Source organism: Camponotus floridanus, unplaced genomic scaffold (genome assembly GCF_003227725.1).
Source record: "Camponotus floridanus strain SB8 unplaced genomic scaffold, Cflo_v7.5 scaffold90, whole genome shotgun sequence".
NCBI classification, from domain to species: Eukaryota; Metazoa; Arthropoda; class Insecta; order Hymenoptera; family Formicidae; genus Camponotus; species Camponotus floridanus.
Window position 1 is genome coordinate 506,015 of NW_020229861.1, and position 27,835 is coordinate 533,849.

At 30.2% G+C, this 27,835-nt stretch overlaps 1 protein-coding gene across 3 annotated transcripts in view; it reads right to left on the reverse strand.

The window, feature by feature from the left end:
• The window catches only part of LOC105249612 (connectin), a 265,723-nt gene continuing 237,888 nt past the window's right edge, over window positions 1-27,835 (reverse strand). For all 3 annotated transcript variants that reach the window (XM_025414897.1, XM_025414898.1, XM_025414896.1), the window contains 3 exons: window positions 21,101-21,277; window positions 12,970-13,091; window positions 1-581 (listed from right to left, as the gene is read on the reverse strand). In XM_025414897.1, the coding sequence (XP_025270682.1) occupies window positions 339-581; window positions 12,970-13,091; window positions 21,101-21,277 (542 nt within the window). In that variant the 3' untranslated portion in view covers window positions 1-338. The remainder of the gene's footprint in view (window positions 582-12,969; window positions 13,092-21,100; window positions 21,278-27,835) is intronic.

The window sequence follows — 27,835 nt, forward strand, 5'->3', positions numbered from 1 at the left end:
CATATTTTGTAGTTTGGACAGATGACATGACTTAGTGACATTTTATTTGATATGCAACCACATTTGTGTGCGACATTTTTTTAACTCGCGAATTTTTTCAGACAGTCTTCATACATTAAACAATAATTAGAAGCGCTTTGGGATATCTCGAAGGTACATCTCAAGTCAGTGTTAATTTTCATATATAAGTGCATATGCACATACACGAACGTTTTCACATGCACACATCTGTCATACATTTCAGTTTTATTTATGTGCGATTTTCTTTTTGCTCATTCGAGGATATCGGGACGCCGAATGACGCTTTATGTTGCTTTCTTGAATACATATAGTTGGTTCTATGTGAAAAAAAGTATAGATAGCAATAACAATGAGAGGATAGCGAGGACGGACTGACCAGACTGAACTGAGATAGAACCGGAATTAAACCAGCTAGAGCCAGAAGAACCGACACGTGCATTTTCATGGCGGCTGGATGGTTGCTCGGAGGCCATTAAATCTTCCCGCGAAAGCTCCGGACATGGTAATTCCTCCGGCTTTAATTCGAACAAATGCTTCATACAGCACCTTTTGTCGCTGATCTGTAAATCAAAATCGGAATTAATAGATAAATGAGCAAATTCAAATATAAAATTATTGATGAAAAAATAATTTTATGTACTAATATTATGAAAAATTTATCAAGAAAAATTGAATCTGGACTTTTCTATTTTTACTATTATGTTTACAGAGATAGATGCTTTCAATTATCAAAGCTTCAATGATATTATCTGCAACATCTTTTCGTTTAATATATTTTTTTAAATCTATAAGATATTTATGATCTATAAGATATAATATATGATTTAAATTTGGTAAATATGTCGATAAAGGGAGCTCGCTTCGATTAACCTTGACCTTGACATATCACTGCCCTGAGTAACATTCAAAAGGTTTTAGCTGTCGCTCGCTGTTCGTTAAAAAGTTATTAGTAAAAGAAGTGAAAGAGAATATAGATTTTATTGACATCATGTAGATAGAACTATAGTATGAAAACACAGTTTGAAAGTATTTTCCACGCAAAGTAGGGCCGGTAGGGGACGCATTGCGAAGAGTTGAATCACAATGGAGATATGCTGTAAGTTGTAAAGCGAAGTCCACCTTGCCGGGGTGGTTACGGAAGGGGGAGTCAAAGGAAGTGCATTGGTCAGTAATTATAGTAATTATTATATATAATTATTATATATATATATATATATATATATAATATTATACAGGGTGAGTCATTTTAATCAATACACTCGAATATCTCGAAAACAGCACTCTTCAGAAAGAAATGTTTCAAACAAAAATTGTAGGGTGTGAAGGGGGACATAAGATGGTAGCATTAGTTTGACCTTGGAAAGTCATTTGAAGGTCACATAAAAGTCACCTTCAATTTCTTAAATTGAACCCACTATTTTTCATTACATATTCTTGTAGCTTATCTCGAGAGCTTTCCAAAACACTATAGACAAATGTTTTTTCATTAAGTACTTTTTGAGTTATAAGGCTTAAAATAATTTCTTAATTTTACATAAACCATAAAATATCTAGTAAACCATTCATTTTTCGATTATCTTACCTTCATACTTTTATGTACAAAATAATGAGAGAAATCAATTGGTGTAAAGAAAACATACAGTTGTTTTTAAGAAAAAATATGGAATTGTTAATTGCAAATTACATATTTTTTCTTAGAAACAACTATGTGTTTTCTTTACACCAATTGATTCCTCTCATTATTTTGTACATAAAAGTATGAAGGTAAGATAATCGAAAAATGAATGGTTTACTAGATATTTTATGGTTTATGTAAAATTAAGAAATTATTTCAAGCCTTATAACTCAAAAAGTACTTAATGTAAAGGTACTTAATTGTAGTGTTTTGGAAAGCTCTCGAGATAAGCTACAAGAATATGCAATGAAAAATAGGGGGTTCCATTTAAGAAATTGAAGGTGACCTTTACGTCACCTTCAAATGACTCTCCAAGATCAAATCATTGCCATTATCTGATGGCCCCCTTCAAGCTATATAACTTTTGTCTGAAACATTTATTTCTAAAGTGCATAGTTTATGAAACATTCGACCGGTCCGGGACTTTTGGGACACTCTGTATATCAAAAATAGAAAAGTAAATATGTAAATAAAAATAGGATAAAATTGCATATTAGCGACAACCTCACCAATTTCGATGACTTTGAAATATGTTGTCAAGGACATGTCGCTAATTAACTTACAAAAAGTTTTAGCTGTCGCTCGTTGTTTATTACAAAGTTATTTATAAAATAAGTTTAATCGTCCCGTGAATTTCTTTTGGGTAAATTTACATAAACTTATTTTGGGTAAATTACCTAAATTGCATATTCTCAGAGGGAAATTAGAATCAACTTCCCGTTATCTAGCAAAATATATGCGTAGATACAGTGGATTCCGTCCTCCCTACGGGGAGGCTCCACATTTGGAAAATACAACCTAACCCAATCCTATTTCCGTTTTAAAACTAAATTTGTTTTAAGTCAGAAATAGGTTTGAGTTAGATTTTATCTTCCGAAAGTGGAGCCTCTGTGGGGGGGGGGGGCAAGACATACACATACGTATAAATGGGTACTACTTCTTGTAATGTTAATCAGAGTGCACAATTAAAATAGGATACCCTATATATGGTATACACACAGACTCATGCATAAACGCGAATATAGCAGCATACACGCATATTTTCATATGTGATATCGAATACATTTCCAGCATACGTGAATCTAATTGTTTGTTTTAAACATCTGTAACAAAAAATTTATCCACTTTTGTGAAGATCTTGCCCATTGAGACTTTTGATCAGAAGATCATAAACTAAAACATATCCAACTTTTAGATAATTTCACTAACATCACTTTTCGATAAAATTTGTGCGCGATCCTTTGTAACAGTACAATTTTTTACACAAGCTTGTGACTTTTTGTGTAACAATGAGATAATTCCACATTACCTAGCGCTAAAGTTTATAAATAGATAATAAAAAAGGAAATAATTTTTAAGCATAAAATATAAAATAAATCTCACTTCGCGCAAGAATTTGGAAATTTACATAAAATTAAATAAGCCACAATTATAAATTTAATTTTTATCAGTTTTATTTTCTTATTCAAAGAAATACTCAAACAATCGAATATTTATTCATTAATAACTCGTAATAAATAATTACGAGACTAGTTACTTAGAATTATGATTTTGACAACATATTTCAAGATTAAATTTGAGAAAAAATACATATTTATATATAAAAATTTATATCTTTGAAAATCTATAAAATTATATATCTCAATAATAAATCATTTTATGAAATATTTGAATTTTTAAATTGTGGTTTTATCATATGACCAAAGTGGTTTTATCATATGATGATTGTTTAATCTACATTTAATAAATTATTTTTAGTACAGAATTACAAAAATTTTAATTATCATATTATAGAAAAATTAGAAAATCTAAAATGACTTTATTATGCAATAACAACTAATACACTAGGAAACTTGCATTAGAAAATCTTATAATATCTTATGTTAGGGCAAAAATATTATAAATATACAAATATAGAAAATCTATATTTTGAACATAAACTCTAAAATATTTAATCAACACTTTTCAATATTATATATTTATATGTCTACTAATCTATTTATTATATTTTCAACATTACGCCTATTAAAAAGAGATTTTTCTCTTATTATATAAATTGCATATAAAATAAAGCGATATTTAAATATTACACACGCATGCACACACACATACACACGCATGCACGCACGCATAATTGTAATAAAATCTTAAAGAAAAATAGAGAAAGTGTTTATGCACATCCAATGACCTTAATTCATAGGTAATCTGGAATATTCGTCAATTTTTCATACATGCTCTTATGTAAAAACAAAAATTTTTTTAAGAAAAATAGTTTTACCGGTATTCAAAATCATTCCATGTGCATTCCATTTCGTGGATGTTTATCCCAAAACAATCTATGTGTGTTTATTAATATTTGGACTCCGTTTTATAAAACTTTATAAAAACAAAATTTTATAAAACATTTGAAAATAAATTTTTGATAAAGATGTAAGGATCTCTTTTCGATTTTAGCATATATTATCCGAATAACTTTTAGAAAAAGTTTTAGTCATTACTCGATGTTTATTAAAAAGTTATTGGCAATTGAGAATTCATTTTTTTAAATCAAAGTTTCGAACATAGATTGACAATAAAAAATTTAATTAAACAGTTTATAAATAGATTTATATATTACTGTGCTTATATATATATATATATATATATATATATATACGTATATATATATATATATATACATATATATATATATGTATATACATGCAAAATTGAAAGGAAGCATTTCTTATCACCGGCTTCTTTTGGCATAAAATGGTAATTGTTGTAATATATAGATTTTTTGTGCAAATTACACACACACAATTCCATTTATACGTACAGGCATGGATACACACACGCTTAGATAGATACATAAATCCATTTGAATTTCTGAAATGTCATGCATATATTTATTATTACTTAATATAAAAGATTTTTTCGCATAAATAGTTGTAAATTAGTTAAAGATGCATAAAAGAGAATTCAATTCTTTTAACTTTGCATTTTTATATATTGTTAAGGTTGTCATCCTGAATAATTCAAAAGTTTTTAATCCAAAAATTTTTAATGCAAAAGTTTTTAAATGTCGTTCGTCAGTTATTAAAAAGTTGTTAACAAAGTTTTGTGAAAATCATGAACTGACAATGAAAAATTTAAAATATTCGATGTAGTTTATATACATATTTCTACATGTACATATACATTAAGTCAAGCATCTTTATATCAAGTCTTTATAGGGAAAATCAAAGAATTGAAAAATAAATATATAAATGAGGGAAGAGAAGCTTCATTGGTTGGAGCGAGTGCCATATTTTGCGCAAAGCGAAGCGAGATTTCACATCCGGTGCTTCCGAGAATAAACTCATGAGCATGAATTCTACATTAGCTGCATATCTACATATTTAACCGAACGTACGTGGTCTTTGCTCTTCCGCTTGTACTTCTACTCCGAAAAAATTCTAACGTAATCTAATCCAAATCTATTTCTAATTTGAAATTATAATTATGTGTGTGTATATATCAGTATGGATGTGTAGAGAACAAGAAAGAATGACAAATTTAATTTAAATATTGTTATTTTTGGTACCTTCAAAGTGTACAGAGGGTCACTTTTATTCAATATGTTTTCCAAGAAGTAAAAATGTTCAAAAAATTCATATAGCTTCTTTGACTCCTTTAAAGACTAGAATAATAAATCTCCAAAATAATTTGCTTCAATAATTGAAAAATAAATATATAAATTTTTATTGCAAATATATAAAGCGAGAAGCTCAAAATTTATCGTTATGAGAAAAAGACTATAACTTTTAAACAAATCTGTATCAAAATGAAAGTTTCAAGATGAAAATCGAGACTTTAAACAATGATTAAAAAATATTCCATATTATTTAATTAAAATTGTATGCTTAATTTTAGGACATGAAAAATCATAATTTTTAAAAAATTGAAGTTAATCTCGTAAATGAGAAATACGCACAGTCTCGTAAATGAAAAATATATTTTATTTGTATCAAACATGTTTTGTTACTACAAGTAATCATATATATTGGTCGACATTTAACAAATATTTATAAAATATACATGTGAAAAATGAAAAACCTGAGATTCCTTTTTTTACGAAATGTTGTGTCATATTTTCAGTTACAAAGAAAGATATTCAATTTGTTTACTCAAACAAAACAAAATATGTTTAAAAATACTGAAAAAACAAGAAAAATAAAAATCCTTTTTTTTCATGAGAAGTATACATAAAATATATAGGACGATCTCCCTTTTGCCGTCGAAAAATTTTACTCATGTGCTATTCCAAAAAGCTGATGCAGATAGTAGATATCTTTTGGTTTTTATTTCCTCGATTTCACGACTTTTAGAAATGGGCGCGACAATTTTAATACAGTTTAGTTTTTAATTAATCAATATCATTAGAAATGATAGGATCGAAAATGATCCCTATATACGGAATAAGAATTAATATTAAACACGGTTCAAATTATAAGTATCTTATCGATACTCTCTCTCTCTCTCTCTCTCTTTCTTTCTCTCTCTCTCCTCCCCCTTTCTTTCTTTGTTTTTCACGCTCTTTCTATATTTATGAGCGTACAGTAAAATTTGGAACAAAAAGTCATCTTATTGAATCTATAAAATAATTGTTATTGAATCTAAATATTTATAATTATCGAGAGTAATTATTTTTAACATAATTTTTGTATTTAGTTCCATGAGCGAGTGCAAATTAGTTATCGAAATGCGTTATTATCTCGCATAGTTGCCATGACTTGAATAAGCCACTCGCTATTAGAAATTGTTGTTGCAAGAACAATTCTCCAACCGTATCTGTAATCGTTGGTCACCTAATACAATATTTTTGCGTTCAATTACGGTAACTCACAGCTTGTGTTAGGTTCACACATTCATCGCGCATTCAATTATATTGAACGATATTATTTAATTTCCTGCCTTGATATTTATTATTTTTTATTTTGCATCTACTTCTTTATTATATTATTTTGTTCGAAAATTTTTATAATTAATTTTTGAATTCTTATCTATTATTATCGTATCACATTACTATTCGTACGAATCACCATCTCAATCATTATAGAAACTGCGTAGCCAAGATCTTATCATCACGAGTCGGTTTTATTACTAGTTCTTTTTCACCCTTTTTTAAGTTTTAAAGTGGATTTTTGCGCCTAGCGCAATAGATTTTTTGATATTTTTAAAATTTTTAAAATGATAATTTAGTTTTTAGAGCTAATAATTAACAGATTATAGCGAAAAAAAGCCATGAGTGAATTTCATTGGTCTCAATTAGTCTTTGGAGTTATACTGCTTATAATTATAATTACACATGATCATAGAGTATATCCTGAAAGCAACTGTCCACATATTATTATCTACATATTTTACTGCTACGTGAAATATCTATCTCGTGTTCAAATTTCTCTTATGAACGCATGTAAAGCATAAAAAAAATGATTAATAAAATTAAAGAGGTAGTATCAGTTTATGGCTCCTGCATACAAAATTCAGCAACACGTTACTTTTACCAATTAACTTTTCCACTAAAAACGAAAGATTGTAAAAGAAATCGAGATTTTCTGATACGATCCGAACATGGGATTTCGAATATTTAAACAAATTGTTTGAGTAAAATCCAGATGAATGAAAAATTGTTCGTTTATTACTTATAGTATAACGTACTCAATCCTCTGTAGTTATTATATACTAGAAGATATTCCAGTATAGCTCACAATATGTATTAAAAAGCAGAAAAACTCGAACATAATAGCATTTTTAAAAACTTAGTACATCACATAGAGTATATATCTCATATATTAGTAGATATATGATATACTTTTATGATATTTTTAAAACATTCTGAAACTCTACATGCTGCATAGATATACTTGCTACTTGACTGTGCATACATAGAATGAAAAATGTCATTATGCATTAAAGGCCTTAACCAATAGAGGGAACATATCAGAGCACCTATGGCGATATTGGAATATCGCCGATCTTAAATTGAATCTAGGATTTGTCACTCAATAGGCAACCACTCAGCTATTGAGTCACCTCGTCGCCTCATACCTTATGCATTTTTTGTTCATAAAAGTCATACCATCAAACTATATTTTACATATACATTAAAATGAAATAGGAATTAAAGAAAATTATTTAAAAAATGTAGAGCTTATTAAATTCTGGGTAATTATGCATAAAAAAGCCACCTTCGCACAAATATATCATTGACATATGTTGTTAAGATCATATCTCTAATTAATATTCTGAAGGTCTTAGCCAGCAGTCGTTGTTTATTGAAAAATCATTAACAAAAGAATTTCACAATTTTAATATTTTTTATTTCTAGGGATTTGCATTCAAGGTATCAATCAAGGAATTTGTTCACTTTTCACGAAAAAAAATTACATAATCGATCCTTTGATTTTATTATTTTTCAATTATGCGAGGTCGGTAAAAGAAGACCGATCGTCAGATAGGCAACCCGACTTACCGATCTGTATGTTGCGGAAGCACCCTGTATATATATATATATATATATATATATATATATATATATATATATATATATATATATATATTGTAAGTGTACACTATTTTTCAGTGATAATACACTGATTCACTTTTAGAGAGTGCTTTATTCGACAACACTATTAAATATATTATTATGCTAAGAAAAAGACGTCAAAATATGGTACATTTTATGACGTCTGTGGCGTCCCTGACGCTCGCCACATCGAGCGCGATCTCAGGAAGCGCCGACCTGACGCTCGCCACATCGAGCACGTTCTCGGGAAGCGCTGACTAGAATCATGAAGTTGGCGCAACATCAGTTTTAATTAATGCCGCTGAAGGCGCGGCAGATTAAGATAATTTTCTCGCTATCGGAAAACATTGAAAAGTGTATATAAGAAGATGCGGTCAACGACTTATCAATCACTTGTAACCTCGCAATAAATAGCTTATAGCTATTCAGCGAATTCTCTTTTGACCCTTGTGATTATTCTCTCCTCCGAGACCTTCCAGATCTACGAGATCCACGAGATCTCCAGATCTTCCAGAATCTCGAGTCATCCAGATCTTCGAGAACCTCGAGTCCTCCAGATCCTCTAGATCATCGAGATCCTTGAGTCCTCAAGATCCTCTAGACCTTCAAGAACCTCGAGATACCATAGATCTTTGCAGCAAACCTGGTTGTTCCAAGCTTTACGATAGCCGTCTCTACCAGACCAAACGTAGAGTCCGCTGTGCACACCAACTGCACAGTGACCGGCGCGAGCACGTGGAACATTTTCCTCCAGAGAATCGACAGTCAATTGCTCCCAAGTTAGAGTTTCTAGATTCAAGCATGCTAGTGTACTTGTGCATTTCCACTCTTTCTCATGCGTCGCGACTTTAACATCATCGACGACCAATGGCACCCATCCCCCGAATACGTACATGCGATGACCGATCAAAGTGGCAGTATGTAGTGATCGTGGTAGAGGGGTGGGTCCATGGACCATTGGTTTGTTCCAAGTTATCGAATTGACATCGAGGAACCACAAATCACCCAAACGACAACCGCTCATACCACCGTAAATCACCAGACAGGATTTACCCGTCGTACGATCGGTGTAGGCGACTCCAGTGTGAGATTCTCTGGGGGGTGGCGCATGTCCATGCGTCTGCAGCACATCCCAGGCTGTTTGGCCATTGGGAAGAAGCTCGAGAGTATACAGATCGTTCAGATATCTCGGTATATTGTTCTTCGGGTCACCGCTGTCGTTCGCGAGACCTCCAAAGAGGAAGACCCTGTTGCCGATAAGAGTGAAACTGTGTCCCAATCGCGGACACGGAGGTGGCTCGTGTTTAGGCGGCTTCGGCTTCAAGCGTTTCCATTCCCATCGGCTCGCTTGGAGCTCGTACAGCTCGTTGGAGTACTTCATATTCCACCATTCCGCCAAAGACCAGGATACGTGTGCCGTCGACGACAAATCCGTATGCCGCGCAACCTGGCGGGATATCTCCCTTTGTGGATGGCACGAACCATTGGTTTGTGGCCGTGTTGTATACGTGTAGCTCGTCGACGAGTGCCCTCGTTACCGCCGCCGAAGACCACCATGAGGTCCTTGATGGCAACGCGCCCGTCCTGTTACCGCTTGTTGCCGACGCGAGAGTTGTGTGCAATGATGGACGAGGTTCTCGAAGGCCGCTCGTGCGCCTTCCCGTCAATTTCCCGAGCAATCCGTCTGTTTCTCCGACAAGCACGACGCTCATCACTCGTCGCGTTTTTTGCTTCGGTTTGAGTTCCCCTAGATTTTCTATTGGAGGAACGAGGAGTCCTTGGTGGAGATGCTCTAGGAGTCACCGGGATGGGAGAAAATCTTCGAGAGAATCTTCTTTCGACCAGGTCTATTGGTATAAGTTTCCAGGGAAGAAACTGGATAACTTTCCGAGGGTCAGTGGCCATAGAGGAAGATCTCCGAAGATCTGGACGGTCTAGTAGATCTGGATGGTCTAGTAGATCTGGAAGATCTTGGAGATCTTGAAGATCTAGTAGGTCTCGGAGGTATTGATGGTCTGGAAGATTAGGCAGGATCTGGACGTCTCGAGGATTTAGAAGGTCTGGAGGATCTTGAAGACTCGAGAGTCTGAAGGATCTGGGAGACTCGAGGTTCTTGAAGGTCTAGAGGATCTTGAGGACTCGAGGATCTCGATGATCTGGAGGACTCGAGGTTCTCGAAGATCTGGAGGATCTGGATGACTCGAGGTTCTCGAAGATCTGGAGGATCTGGAGGACTCGAGGTTCTCGAAGATTTGGATGACTCGAGGTTCTGGAAGATCTGGAGATCTCGTGGATCTCGTAGATCTGGAAGGTCTCGGAGGATCTCGGAGGAGAGAATAATCACAAGGGTCAAAAGAGAATTCGCTGAATAGCTATAAGCTATTTATTGCGAGGTTACAAGTGATTGATAAGTCGTTGACCGAATCTTCTTATATACACTTTTCAATGTTTTCCGATAGCGAGAAAATTATCTTAATCTGCCGCGCCTTTCAGCGGCATTAATTAAAACTGATGTTGCGCCAACTTCATGATTCTAGTCAGCGCTTCCCGAGAACGTGCTCGATGTGGCGAGCGTCAGGTCGGCGCTTCCTGAGATCGCGCTCGATGTGGCGAGCGTCAGGGACGCCACAACGTCAAAATGCGGTACATGTTATGTAGTGACAGCAGTTATAAGTATAGCATTGTAAATCAGTAATATTTTACTGAATCAGTTAATAATTTTGACTATTTTAATCAGTAATATTTCTTTCGTTTGCCAGTAATATTAAACTACAATTCATCTCTCTATCTATTTCATAAATATAATATAAATGTAATAAATATAAAAATAAATAAATATATGTAAATATAAATAAATAAATATAAAATAAAATATTTTATTTATATTTACTAAATATTTATTATATTAAAAATTTTATTTTATTTATATTACAAGTATATTGAACTTGTTATTTTAAATAGATAATGAATGAATAATTTTTATCAAGTAGCTAGACATTTATTTGTCCGACTTATAAAGATCGATTTAATATTTAAAGCCTCTCATTGAGATTGTATCAGAAATTAAATCGAAGTAATATTTCTTATTTTATCTGTCACTCTTTGCAAATTTTACATAATTCTTATGATACTACTATATATAATTCTATTACTAAAACTAAATATGAGAGAGATAACGATCATAGCGGTAAATGAACGAACTAGCGATTATTGGTTTTACAGTGAATTTTACTTTAACAATTGTTAAAGTCTGATCGCGAAAGATCATATTATATAAAAAATTTTAAAAGATTTTTTTATGGAATTGATATATCAATTAATGACATTAATAATAAAATAATCGTCACTTCATGACTGAAAAATGACGTCAAAATAATGTTATATCAAAACGTCAATATAAAATCATGTCATAAATCAGTCATTTTAATGACATATGACCAAAAATGACCAGTTTGGAATGTCAAAATGACGTGTGCTTGCTACCTGGGATATATGTAAATTTTACAAAAAAATGTGAAATCCCTCCAAAAAAACCTTACTAAGGTAAAAAAATACATAAAAAGTACATAAAAAGTATTCCACCTTGTATCCAACAAGACGTTTATAAAAAAATATCCCTAAAAATAATTTATAATAAAAATTTTCTCTCAAAAAATATATATTTTTCCTAAAAAAAATCAAAATTAAATATGAAATCAATAATTAATTAGCCAAGTATATTGAAGCAATTGATAGAGATTTGTAATTTGAAATATTTGTCACAAATTCAATCTTGCATTTATGTATTAGATTCTCGACAAAATGAAAATAATTTTCAAAATAAGTTTAATACTTTGTATGATATATAAAAATGCATTATTATGTATGATCCAAATAAATATTTGTACAATATATGAAATAGCATTAATATATTGCGAATTTTATATTACAGATTATAAATAGTAAGTCATAAAACTATTCAACACTTACTGCAATAACATCGATTGCATTAATCGCCAATTTTGAATTTAAAAGAGAAAAAATCGACTTGTTTTAAGATCATAAGATTTACTATGTAGACCTGGAACTAAAGGATTTAAGAAGTTACATATAAAAATTTGGTCCGAGTCGTATTATAATTTACACATTTTTATTATTAGGAAATATTTAATTTTGAAATTAATCATAAGTTTTGCCAAGTAAATTTGGAACTAAAAAATTAAGATCAAAACGACTTACAAAAACTTGGCGTGCTCGGGTCACGTTATAATACACATAATTTTACAAAGTTTGCGAATTATATACCTGTAATTAATTTCAATTATAGAAATATGTATAACAACATTCTCACATTATTAATCATATATAATAATATATAATAATATATAATATATTAATCATATATAATCAATATGGGACGAGGCATTAGTTTTATTTGTATTGAAAAATGTAAAAATTTTCGTTTGCGTGTAATTTAAATCTCGCATTCTATTGTAATATGTATTTGTAATATGTCGCGCCATGTATAGCATATATGATTCGTATTAGTAATATGTATAATATATTGCATATAGATTTCAAAATATGTATTCTCTCCGTTCCAAGCTACGAATCTGAACCTAGACATAATGAAATTTGTTAAAAATATTATAATCCTAGTTAAGATTATTATATAAGGAAATTTCAAAAATAGCCGTGGAATGCAGTCAAAAAATTGGTGTTGTAAAAATATATATCTTCTTACCTTATCGTCAAAATTCGAATTTGAAGAGAAATTTTCCTCGTCATTGACCTCGTCATTGTAACTGTTGACGTCGGGCTCATTGTACTCGTTACTATCATCTCTCGAATCAGCGGAATATTCTTCTACAACAATAAAATTATATTTAAAAAAATAATTTACACAATGTGTGAAAAAACATCTTTCATTTCCTCTCTCTCTCCATCCCCCTCCCCCTTTTTCTCACCCTCAACTTGTAAAAAAGACATACCAGACATAACAGACATGTGCATGCCATCAATAATGTATGTACGTGTGATTTGTTCATTCGAATAGGTATCAACGATGTCGATGACAAGTGGATTGTTCGTGATGCGAACTGATACCATTTTTTCGCTAATTTTCTACGCAATTTTATTTTTGTAATGTTAAATTTGCAAATGCATGAATGTAACGTTTCATATACAAAGTGCTTCACATAAAAGTATTACAAAGTGCTTTACATAAAATATTATAAGGTATTTTTTCTAAAATTTGATATTATATAAAAAATTGTTTTAGATAAAATTTATAAAATGAGAGGAAAAAAGTTGAAAGTTTAAAATTCAACTTGAATTTTAACAAAGATTGCGCAGATCAGATTAATTTATTAATCACAACAATCTCTTATATTTGTGCATGACACAATATAGGATTCTTCTAAAATATTTTTTTTTTTATTATTTGTAAAATATTTTGTGATGTTCGCCCACAAAATTTATATATTAATTTTTATATATTAATTTTATTATATATATTATACCTAAATCGTTAATATGCCTCATATGACAAGATATATACTCAAGAGATTCTATTTCAAAGTCCTAAAGATATTTGCAGGATGTCTGGAAATCGTATAACTCTTGAAACGTCTACAATACATCCTGAATTGGTCCAGAATATATCGTTGAGGTACTTTATATGCTATTTTCAGAATTAATTTAGGTTAGATTCATTTTTCCCATATTTTATATCGCGTTGCTTGATTTGGCAGTTTATATGTTTGTACTCAAACAGCACCAAGTCAACTGTTAGTTGATTGTCAGTCGGCAGAAAAAGTCTAAAGTCGACTTCAAAGTCAGATTGAATGTCAACTTAAAGTCGACTAACAGAGAAATGACTGGACTATAGTCAAATGTCAATTAGCTAATAAATCGACTTAGAAGTCAACTTTATGTGGCGATTATAAGTCAATTTTAATCAATTTTTAGTCAATTTTCGGTCAATTTAATGTCATGTCCATTAACTACTAAATTTTTATTTTAATGTCATTTCTCAAAAATTTGATCGAATGTTCTATGTATATAAATACACATATGATGGAATTTACAAAAAATTAACCGCAGTTAATTATATGGATACTCTAGAGCTCCTTGCAAAAGCTAGAGATACGACTATAATAGCTGAAGCTCATGAAAGTATATGAATATTTCTATTTATCTATTGGATATCTTTGGTAGCTACTTAGTGAATATACACAAAAAAACAGGCCACAATAATAAACGTCGACTTAAAAAGACTTCAAGTTGACTAAAAAATGTCGACTATCAATCGGCAAATAGCCATTCATACTGTATAGATATATGCAACGCATATATAATTTTTAAAATTTCTTCTTAAATAATCTGAAAGCATATACTGGATATAATCTAAATTAATCCTTCAAATAACATATATATAGTATCAATTACATATTTTCTGAACTAATTTGGGATACAATGAGGAATACAAAAGGATCCTTAAAATATCTCTTACAGTTCTGAAGGGCTCCCTTAATCCAAAAAATATCCTGAGCTGTTTGGCTTTATACCATATCTTGAATAAATCCCGCGTATATCCCAAGGATATTTAGAATATATTCAGAATTATCCTTAGGATATCTTATATTGTTTGGGAAGGAGAGTACATGACATCCGGGTCATTGATTTTAATAAAACTTTGTGAGTGTATAATATTTATAATACCTAACTAATTTATGTAAAACGCATTATTCAATCGTTTCAGAGAAAAAAGACGTTTAAAGTTTCGCGAGCACCCTATAAGGCCGTGAAATAACAGAAATTTTAAGTTGATGTCATATATTCTCCTTAATTGTTAGATCTAGCGTTAAGTCAATTTCGATTTTTGCACGATTTGATTTTAATTTTAATTGATTTTAACTTGTTTTTTCAATGTCAATCCATCTGAAATTAATTTTAATTATAACCTCGATGTGACTTTAATTTTTTAGTGGCAAAATATTTCTATTCTATCCCAAAGGATTTAGTAAATTTCTTTAATTACATATATATATTGTAATGTCTAAGAAATGATTTAGAATGAATAATAAATAATGAAATATTTTAAAAAACATTCAATAAATATGTTAATTTTATCATATTTTATTATATTTTATATTATTTTTTATATTATATTTTATATTTTTATATTTTTTTATATTGCTCAAAGTTTACTAACGTTATGAAATCCTTCTCAAATTACGTGCAACGCACGAAAGGCAAGACCTCGTGCCTGCCGCCACACGAGTCCACAAGAGTCATTGTTAATGAGACAAAATTAAAGCGATCGATTGTTGATCCTTGTCTAACTTATCTTGTTGGAGACTCATTTTTAATTCAGATAGTAGTATATCGGAGTAGTCCGGAACTATATCATGGACGTGAACCATGTATTGCGTCTGTTATCGAGCGTAACGACGTAGTTTATGTCCACTTTCTCAGGGGACGCATGAAGACATGCGTCCGCTGAAGCGGGATGGCCGCTCTCAGGTTTCTCTTTAACGAACCTGATACGGAATGCACTTTGCGCGCGCGCTCTTTTTGCGTAATTAATTATAAGGTCATATAGATATACATTATACAATTATAATTCTTATTCATCAGTTTTTATTTTTTTTAAATACTTAAACAGCTAAACTTATTAACATTTATTTGTTAATAAGTTTTCAATAAATACCCACACGGAACGTGACAGCCATTGGAGATCCATATAATCTCCATACCTCCTATATTAATTTATAATATATGTTAATTATTATATAAATTGAAAAGAATTAGGCTCTTTATGTATTTTAACAACATGATAAGAAACTAGCGATTAAGAGCCACTGCGGATGCGTAAATTGTTCTTAAAGATTAATTGTTCGCGAAAATTTATTTTTTTAAATTTTTCTCAAAAATGAGGATTTATATCTTGATAAATGCATCAAGTAATATGCATATGCCTCGTACATGTTTAAATTTTTACGAACAATTAATCTTTAAGAAAAATTTACGCACTACCATTCGCAATGGCTCTTAATCGCTAGTTTCTTATCGTGTTGTTAATTATTATATTAAAATAGAAAACCTTTAATTTTTTATTATAATTAAAACTAAAGATAGCTAAATTTATTATACATAATTGTATTTCGTAAAATTATGGTAGCTCTTGTTAATATAATTATTTTTATAAAAATAAATAAAATACATTAAACAATTTTTATCTAAACAAATTATGATTTTTATTAATTATTTTTCCTAATATTTATAAATATTATTTTTTATTACTTTATCTTATATCTTACTAATAATAATAATAATAATAATAACTAATAATAATTATAGTCAGTGGAATAAATATAGTCAAAATATAGTCAAAATATAGTCAAAATTTCATTGTCAAAATCAGTAATCGCGCTGGTTCGTTTACCGCTATGATGCGCTTTTTTTCTCGTACTTAAGTTTTAGTCATGAGAATTATATAAAGCTTGCAAAAAGCAACAGATAAAATTAAAAGTTTTTCTTCGATCTAATTTCTGATACAATTTCAATAGAGGATTTCAACTTCACATACAATTTCAACTTCAGATATTAAATCGATTTTATAAGTTGGACAAGTAAATGTTCGGTTAATAAACGAAAATGATCTGTTCATTATCTATTTAAGATGCTCAATACACACCTAAATATAAATAAAATTTCTAATTTTATACGAAATATATAAATTATAATCTAATATTATTGATTAAAATAGTCAATACTAATATTTTTAGTGAAATATTAGTTATTACAGAGTGTATATGAATGCATTATTTTATTAATTTTATGAGAAAGCAAACATTTAAGGAATAAAAGAAGAAAATGTATTTTATTTTGAACGGCTTTTAAACGCTTTTTTTGTATCAGAAAATAAACGTATCTTTTAACAACACGTTTAACATGTTTTTCAAGTGGACATTTTAACTAATCAGAAATGTTCTCAAGAATCGGTTATGAATATTTCAAAGAAATTTGTGATATTTGTGAAACGTTTTTGAAACAAATATGTGCTACCTGGAACTCTAATTAATATCTATATGATATCCGTATGATGTTTATAAACGAATTTATATAATCTCTATATGAGGTTCATGTGGCATCTATGAATACGTCTAATGGATGTCGAATAGAAGTCAGAAATACGGAATTCTGGATTTCTAATAGACGTCTATACATCCACAGAAAAGATTTCTAAATTTAATGCTATTACACTTCAATTTATCATAAAATAGGATCGATATAGCGACAATCATATTTTTCATTAAAAAAATAATATTTTAATCTTAAATAGAAAATTCTTAAATCTAGAATGAAATGATCTTGATACTATCTACAAAAGACGACCGACGCATATCAGTTTGGTGTGATGCCAACTACTGACGCTAGTATCAAATTATTCTAGGTGCAAGAATATATAACTTAGATTTCTTTATATTATTCTTCTTTCCAGATTATAAAGACAATCTTATTTATTTCGAGAAAGAAGAATAAGAATTATTATTTTAGAATTGTTTTATTTTTATGCTACATAAGATTGTGACTGGATTAAATGTGTCAAGAATATTTTTCGTCTTATTATCAGAAATCCTTTCTGAGAGGCTAGGAGGTTACATGGACGTTTAATAAAGATTTTGAATCTCCATGATGGACGTCTAATGGACATCCATTAGAGGTTTTTATTCCGTGTAGGTAATGAGTAATATCAAAACGAATATGAAGATATGAGTCATAACTTGAACATAAAATGATCAAAATAATTGAAAAAGCATATATTAATAAATGTATATAATGTATATAACGTTTATAACGTTTGTATGTATATAACGTTTTTTATTCACAAGTGTTACGTCCGGTGGACTCCACGATTCTTTTGTTTCTTCAAAATGATACCGTGAAAGAAAAATCAAGGATCGGCTTGCATTTGAAGCACAAAGCAATTCTTCTTCGAATAATGATAGCGCATAGAAAAATGGAACCTAACCCGCATATATAATCATTTAAACCTAATACTGAGAAGGGCCAGACGAGATAGCGTTAACGGAACTCTAAATAAATTCGTGAATTATAAGACGAAAGGTTATTATTCCAACTGTCCCGTATCTATTGGTACGAGTTATGTTCGAAGCCTCTCTATCTAAAGAACTTTTAAAATAAAGATCTGGTTTTCGGGAAGATTGTCAAAATCTAAACATACAGCAATATTCTTGAAATTGATAGTGCACGTACGCTCGTTTGACAGGCCACTCTCAAGCGTTCTCCGAATCACCGAATCATTAAACGATAAGATAATCAGCTCACTCCCACTCTCTACTGGATGGAGCTAAGTCTCGAGCCAAAGGGCTTAACCAATAAAAATCTTAAAAAACGCCTCTCCTCCCAAAAATCAGCCTCTTTGTTCTTAAGAAGGAAGTATTGAAATTATTACAAAAAAACTCCCACCATCCAGTAAGGAAGAGGAGCAATAACTTTAAAAAATGCAAGCGCAAGGCGCGAGCGTTCACTAATAAGCATTAACTAGCACTATAAGCAGTACAGTTGACAGTTCCAGTCAAGATTCAGTCATTCAATTTTAAAATTATATAGCCTCGGGGATCCTTTTCTTGCATTATGCAATTAAGTTATTAATTTGTTTTATATCACAGTGAAAATGATTTTGTTAACATTTAATTGTGCATCATGTGAAATTTCTGATGAACATCTCCATTACTCGGTTCTTCATGTTATAAACCTCCGATTTCAGCCATTGCAATTTTATCAACGCACTTATTTTTATGATCCCAACGAGTTGTGAATAAATTTGAATAATTTTTATTTTCTCTCTTTCCCATATCTTACTATCTCATAATTTAAAATCTATGTCTGATAATATGACAAATAATTTTAAACAGTTAATAATCATTAAATTTTTAATAATTACTATCAGAGGACCTGTGTGGTCTTGCACGCTGTGTCGCGGACTCGCCGTGGGCGAGAAGTAGAGTGGCACGGGTTCGAGACCACACAGGTCCCAGTGGGAAATGGAGGGAGTAGGGTGATGAGAGAGAGGGAGTTAACTTAGAAATGGGTGAATCCGATGCGTGTAAATGATAAACTGAGAATAAGGGTACGAGAACACAGCAGTGAGATCAATGTGCTCAGCGTTGATGGAGAGAAGAAAAGGCACGGGTTTGCGGTCGATAAAGAAGAGAGAGGATGTTGGGTAACCTAAAAATGCAAGGGTTTGAGAATAATCGACGCGTGTAAGTGATAAAATGAGAAAGAGGGTTCGAGATTGCAGCCGTGAGATCGATGCGCGCAGCGTTAATTGAGAGAGGACAGGATACGAGATTGTGAACGAGACGAAGAGTGAAGAGGAAGTTGGAGGAATGGGGAGGTTGAGTAGAAGAACGAAAAAGAAAAAAGAAGAGAGGGGAAAAAGGAATAACGGGAACAAGAAGGAAGCGGAGACAGGGAAGAAGGGATAAAGGGACAAAAGAGGCGCAGGATCAAAAAGGGGAAAAGAAGGAATGGGAGGAGAAGAATAAAAAGGGAAAGGAGCAAAAGTGCAAAGTAGGGTTTAAGTTAAGAAAAGGAGTAGGGTTAAGAAATGAAGAGAGATGTAACCAAGCTCTCTGGTTATATAGAGATATGTTAGTGTAAGCTGTATTGTATGAGATTGTAACCCCAAGGGGATAAAAGCACCATTTACCATTTACTAATTACTACCAATCAATCAATCCTTGTCTCACCTCTCCTCCAGTCTTATTCCTAGTTCTTCCTAATTCGCCTAGAATCTCCGCAAGGCGGTTCGCGAATAATTTACCTGTTCGTCCAGAATCTCCGTAAGGCGATTCGCGAACGATTCCTTAATTTTCATTTCCTTTTAGTTGCCTTTTCTGATTTATTTACCAAGAATTCGTATTGTTTTCTATTTTTATATTTCGTTTAAGCCTTTCTTTATATATTTAACTCTTCATTTCTATTTTTTTTCTTCACTCCCTTTCATTTTCTTTTAATTTCCCATTCCTTGCATTATTATTATTATTATTTTTTTTTCTCTTTCTTCCTCTTTATATTATTTTCCTTTGTATTATCACTACTTTGAGAGAAATCAGTGAAATAGATGAATAATTTTCGAACTTAGATTTGGCGAATCTTTTATCTTAATTTTATTATTGTATTTTAATTTGGACCTGTGTTTTGCCGAATTTAGAAAATTTTAATTCTAACTATAACACATACCCGAGAATATATACATACACGCACACATACTCACTCATGCATAACTACAACTGCTAAGATGTATTTTTCTTTCGTTATTTTTTTTATATAATATATGTATTTTTTAATTTAATGTAGAATTTAATTATTTAACCCGTTCTCTTCCCTAAACCCTGAGATCGCATTAGGTCCTATCCCGCGTAACAAGGATTAAATTCCTTTATCGAAATGGGACCACCGAACGAATAGGCGTAAAAACGCAGAGTTAAAGAGACCTTCGGTTGCTGACCTGTGTCAGGCCCTTCACATTCTTTCGACCCGATCCATGCACACGCCCGAATAAAGTGTGTCACGGGGTAAGTAAGTTATGTTCTTCCATACAGCCTATCCTTTCAAGGTCTGGACGTAACACAAGGATAATTTGTTATTTTTAACTTTTATCAGTGCATATGTATAAAATTAAATCTTGTGCTTACATTTAGTATACCTATATCAAATAGATAATATTCTTATCTATTAGATCGAATAAATTTTACACATAAAATCACATTTTCGACGCAAAACTGCGATTAATTGTGCTGAAAGATATTATATACGTATGCATGAAGAAAACTTACTAGCAATTTCAGGCGATTGATTTTTTCCTAGACCGCCGTTGTTGATCTTTTGCGTTGCGTTACTGCTCTCAAGAAAGCAAATTAACTCTTCTAGGGCATCTCTTAATTTTGTATTCTTTGTTTCATTTCGTAGACCCCAGATCCATGTAAGTTTGCAGTCGCAGGTCAAGTCATTGTCTGTAAGAAGATAACAATGTGATTATAGCGATCTTATGACAAAAAGCAATCAGATGCGATAAACCTATGTGAAGTAGTCCCGCACATTCTGAATTTTATATTTTTATTAATTTGTGCTGCATTTGTGCTACGTTTGTGCTGATTTGTGCCGCAAATCGTAGCTTAATAATTTAAACCATTTTGTAGAAAATTAAAAAAAACGAAATTTGTGGCAGTCCCGCAATTTTCGAATTTTGAATTTTTATTGATTGCGCTGTATTGTGTTACGTTTGTGCTAATGTGTGCCGCAAACCGCAATAACTTGAACTATATTCGAGAAAATTAAAAAAAAAGTTACTAGCCCCGCACTTTGTCCCAATCAAGTTCAATTTTTTTTAATAAATTGACATAAGTTTGTACCGTATCGTGCCGTTAAGCAAACTTTGTTATCTTATTTCATTTAGCTAAAAAAAATTCGTAAAGTTAAAAACAATTATAATACATAAATAATTTTTTATAGCATTAATTGAATTTCTATCAATTGTATTATATTGTCTTCATAATTAGAAAGGATAAATAGATAAAAAAATATAAGTAATTATAAAGTTTGATTAAATATTTAATAAAAAGAAGTAAAGGGGTAAAAAAAAATTTAACATTTTTTATTTTTTTTCTCTTGTGCCAGATTGTGCTAGACGAGTACAACAACTTTTCCTAATGACAAAATGTCATCAGATCATTAGTTTTCTTTTGTTGTGGAATAGAAATTAGAAACGAATTTTTAAGAATACAAAATTTTACATGCATCTATTTTTCAAACTATAACAGATAATCTGATTCTGCAAGTTGTGTTCTATTGTGCTACCAAAGACGAAGAAATAACAAGCAAAAGATGCATTAACAATCCTAGAGATTGATTAAATATCGATTAAAAGGTGGAGGTGAAAAAAATTTAATTTAAAAAATTTTTTTCACTTGTGCCAGATTGTGCTTTACAAACTTTACGAATTTTTTTTAGCTAAATGGAATAAGATAACAAAGTTTGCTTAATACGGCACAAACTTATGCCAATTTATTAAAAGAAATTGAACTCGATTAGGACAAAGTGCGGGGCTAGTAATTTTTTTTTCTCTCGAATATGGTTCAAATTATTGAGTTGCGGTTTGCGGTACATATTACCATATTGGCCATTTTGTCATTCCTGAGTGTGCTAAACTCTAGCCCTGTCATTCGTGATTTTTAAACTTTTCCTATTTAAAAACTATTATAGCCTTGAAATTTTCATATTAGAATTTTTGTCTTAACCTTTTCGTACCTCCGGGATATACATATATGTCCCACCTACGAAAAAATTCATAATTTTTAAACAAATAATCCTATCTACTTCTACTGGCTTGTTTTAAAGAAGAAGGTTCAAGCTATATGTAAAAAAATCGCGCACTTTGAAATGTAATGTTTACAATACAATATAATTATCTAACTTTGTAAAAAATCAAACTTTTAGAGAATGAAAATTAACCGCATATTAATCGAAAGTCATAAAATTTATGTGTTCATTATAAACTTAAAGTTTTATTTAAATGTGATTACAACTTTATTATGATAAATGTTATAATAATTTATATGTGTAATCAAAGTAAGACGACGCGTGCGACGGGCATCCAAGTCTCGCGGCAGATGTGCAGCTTGCAAAAAAAATGTATAACAACGTTATGAGTTCAACGTGTGTATGTATATTCAGGAAAAAACATAATATATATTTAAAAAAAAAGCTTATATTTTAAATATATTGATATTTAAGCTTTTCATTGTCGCCATCTTGATCTGCCATTTTGAATTTAAATTTTGAAATAAATTTGGTAAATTTGGAATCAACACCCCCAAAAAATCTGTAAAACTGTCTTTATATGAAACACATCTCTTTTGAGAAAGCCGGAGGTATGAAAGGGTTAAAATGTTACAAAGATTATATTTATCGCAAATTAGGTTCTGATAAAGAATCTCAAGATTGTGGCAATGCTCGGGAGCAAGTAGAATAGAGCGCAGTAAACTGAACAGAAAAATCTTTTATCATTTTGTAATTTTCCAAATTCCAAAAATTTAAGTGTTTATCCTTTTTATATTCAATTTATTCTCAATATTAATCAAGCAAACATAATATTTATTTACTAATTCATAAACTACAATATTTATAAAGTAAACATAATTTTAACAATTTTAAAGAATAACTTATTCTCTTTTTTAGAGAATAATTTACTTTTCAAAATAGAATAAATTATATTTTAGACAATTATTAAAATTGTATATATTTATTTTATAAATATTATATTTATTAGCAACTAATATAATGACAATATTATGAAGTAATATTTTATTATCTAGATCTAGAACTAATGTAATATTTTATCCAACATATGTATATTTAATTTAATATATATTTTTTTAAATTAATGACAGTAGTGTTCACAAGAAATTTGTGGAGTAAAAAAAAAAATATGTAATGTATTTTACGATAACGTGAAATATTAATACATTCTTGTTACAATATTTCCCAAGTTTTATGCATAAATATAATAAATATAATAAATATAATAAATATAATAAATAGTACACTATTTTATCATATAACTTAATAGTATATTATTTTTTCATGCAGAAATTAATTGTTGTATAATTACGAGATAAACGCTCCGATTACTTACGTTCCCAATTGCCAATCGCTTCATTTGCACACATTTTTCTGACAGCTTCATATTACACGCATGACATTATTGCACACATAAAATAAGAAAATCATACTAACACTTTATACAATTTTATTGCACATATACACATTGCACAGATGACGTTAACACACACCGAATAACATTTTAAAGAATAAAAATAAAAATAGATGTTTTGCACATATGATTTATAGCACATGCAGATACTTGCACACATAATATTGAACACATTACTTACATAAAATAAGAAAATGGCTTTGCATAATTAAAATCTACGACTAAAAATGCAGACTGATAGATTCCTTAGAATTCTATTGTAGAATCTTTAATCAATCTGAAGACTTCCATATGCAAAGCATTCTGAATTTGATGAACTTTTACAAGCATTATAATACATGCTAAATAATATCGAATGCCACAAGAGCGAATATGCGGAAGTGTTTACTTTTGAGATATTTAAATTTTAATTGTCTGCCTAAATGAACAATTTTTAAGCTTTCCATATAGAACAAACATTAGAATTCAAAAATATTTTGAATCTAGGACTATGACTTTGGAAATAAGAATGCAACGTGCAATAACGTATACAATCGTACTTTCATATAACCGTATTTTATATTTTCATTTCTTTTTGTGCGCAATAATACAAACAATCGGGATATAGGCAATCAAGAATATAGGCAAAGAAAGCGTCGGCAGAGTGTTGTGCCCAAACGAAGTGATTGATTGGCATTCGGAAATATAGACAAACGGGACTGCCTTCATAATCGCACACATGTATATATAAATATATATTATAAAAATTATAAAATATGTACATTATTTATTAAATTATAAATTATTATGCATAAATATAGAAATTGTTATATAAATATATAAATTCTAATACGTAAATTATTTATTAATTTATGCTCTATGAGATAGTGAAAGAGGAACTATTGTCATAAGTAGTGAGCGTATATGGCAGATATAGATAAAGCATTTAGCGATATAGAGATATTTCTAGCTTATTTCTTGAAAAAAATGCATTTTTGGAACACAATTATATCATATATATTTGAATTTAGTGTTAAATATGTCTTAAAATTTATTAAGACAAATTTTAAAATTTTAAAAAGAGGGTGAACGAGTGGATTTCGAAAAATATGATATTTTTGAAAAATTTGTGTGATTACACTGTTATAAAATACATAAAAAAACCATAAAACTTTTATTTGAAACCTTTTTTTATTTTTTATCGGTTTGATGATATCCATTCAAAAATATAAAAATCGATTTCTTTCAAGAGAATATTTCACCATTTAACGAACATCTAGACACATATAATATATTTGTCTTATTGTGACTTAGATTATAATATATTAGAAATTTATCAAACTCGGAAAAGGATATTTTCGAAGAATCTTTCCTTAAACATAATTAGACTTCAAAAAAAATTTTTTGGCCAAGAGAATATCTATCCAACATCTGGGCTATTAGTCTAGCTAATTTTAAAAGAAGAAATTAAATATCCTAAGCAATAAATTGATACTATCCGATTGTAGAAATCTAAAATAGAATGAAGATTTTTAGAAATTTCTATCGTCAATTTTTTCTTGCAGATGTCTAGACACTATTCTACACATTTATGTACGATTCTAAAAAAGGACGATTTTAAAAGGACAATCTGTTCATGCTGTATTCACCAGTTTTATATTTTCAAATACGTTGTCTCAGGATAAGACAACGTATTTGAAAATATAAAACTGGTGAATACAGCATTTCTAACACAAGAAAAATGCGCTATTGATACTCATCGATGCATTTATTCTTGCAATAATAGCTGTTCTTGAACAAAAATGCGACTAAAAACAGCCATTTGGCTTTTATTTTACATAAATTCACCTATATGCAAGTTAATTATAACGTACAACCGAGAGTTATTAACAATTTATGAGCAATACAATTTTTCAGATATATGGTTGAAAAACGTAATCTGACAACTTGTCGCATCGATTAAAAAATCATCAACTTATGCACTGCAAGAAAAACTAAAAAAAAACTCTAACAACAGCAATGGCTCCATTTCGGTTAATTTCCGATCTAGATTAAATACATTTCGGGCAAAAGCAATAGTGTTGTCAATTCTTTATCAAGAATGAACACAATTGAGCCAATTATTGTAAACATCGACCATTTAGAAAAACAATTTAAAGACAATGAGTTAAAATAATTATTAAGCGGACAAACCTCATTTAATTAAAAAAGAAAACTATAATTCGATGAATCTGATATAACAATCTATTGTAATGTTTCCAACAATATTCAAATCACAGATATGCTAAGAAAAGGTATCTTCAGCATTCATTAAATATCGCATCCTAGTGCAAAAACAACACGCAAACTTATAGCACAAGAATTTATTTAGGACACAAAGTCTGAATAAAGAATATTGTAGATCTGAATACATCCTATTTTGTTGATAAAAAATTCAGCGATATAATAGAAGAATATTCGAACACATCAAAATACGAGAAAATCGAACTTATCTTGTAAACTCGATATAAATGGTCTACTATCATAATTTAAAAATCTTAAATATTGCTTAAAACAATGATTGATCGCTATATCAGATGACCCGAGGACAGTTCTATTCACAGACAATTGCAGATACAATAGTAGCATTTTTCCAAATATAGATTAAAATCTTCAGTCATCATCGATAGAGATTGCTAATTCGAATCCTTTAATATTTGACACATTTACTAATTACTCAGAGGTGCAAATAAAATTCAAACGCTTATTACTCCTTAAACCCCCTCTTAATCAAATAATATAATAAAATGATATCTATATTCTTTCCGCTGTAAAATAAACGAAATTCATTCAAGAATAAAAAAGTCCTCCTAACTATTCTACTTAATTTAAAAACAAATTAAAGAAAATATAAAAACCCCCATCAACTAAACTTGTATTGGTACATTTTTTTCTCGGAGAATATTTCCTTTCTAAAGGAATCAACTAGATGTCCACAAATGTTCGTTGTAAAGAACCGACTACATGAAAATTATTCATCTAGTATAACGCATTACAGTAAAATCAAACCATTTATTTAAGAATTTAGAAAATAGCTGACAAACTATGAAGATCTCTAAATCAGTTATAAGGCTCATTTCATAAGTCATTAAAATAATAATCGTTTTGTTTATAGAATTAATTTCAAAAAGCTAGAATATTAGTATCAACTCAGTTTTTCTAAACCCAATTATTCAATTGGAGTTAGGACTCAGAAAAAAAAGTTCATTTCTTGTTTGGTCGACAATACTGAGCAGGGAGATTCATTTTTGAATGTAGATTTTGAATGTAGATAAGAGCGAGCGCACATACACATGTACATATTTTTAGTTGAGTTATATTTCAGTGTATATCGGAGAATTTGAATGAAATCTATTCATTTTTTATCAGTTCTGTCTATATATTGTGATATAAATCGAAATCTATTACAATCTCTCATTATTTTTATCGTGGCTGACATAGTTATTTTGCTGCGAATTATTTTAATATATTATTTGAAAGTCAATAATATCTACTTGGTATAATATCTATCATTTTAAATTTAAATGTATTTATAAAATACATATATCAAATTTAAAATGATAGATACACAAATATAAACATAATTTATTTTCTCTCTTTGACAAACAACCTTTAGTGAATAATAACACAGGCCTGCGAAATTTTAAGTTTGGTTAGTTACAAAAAGCAGAGTAAATGAATCTGATAGATTTTTTGACGCCCAAAACGAATATGACCGCAGAATTTCTTTAGTACGTCAGATTTTTGAGTAATTTGTGATTAAATAATTCAAAAATGACTA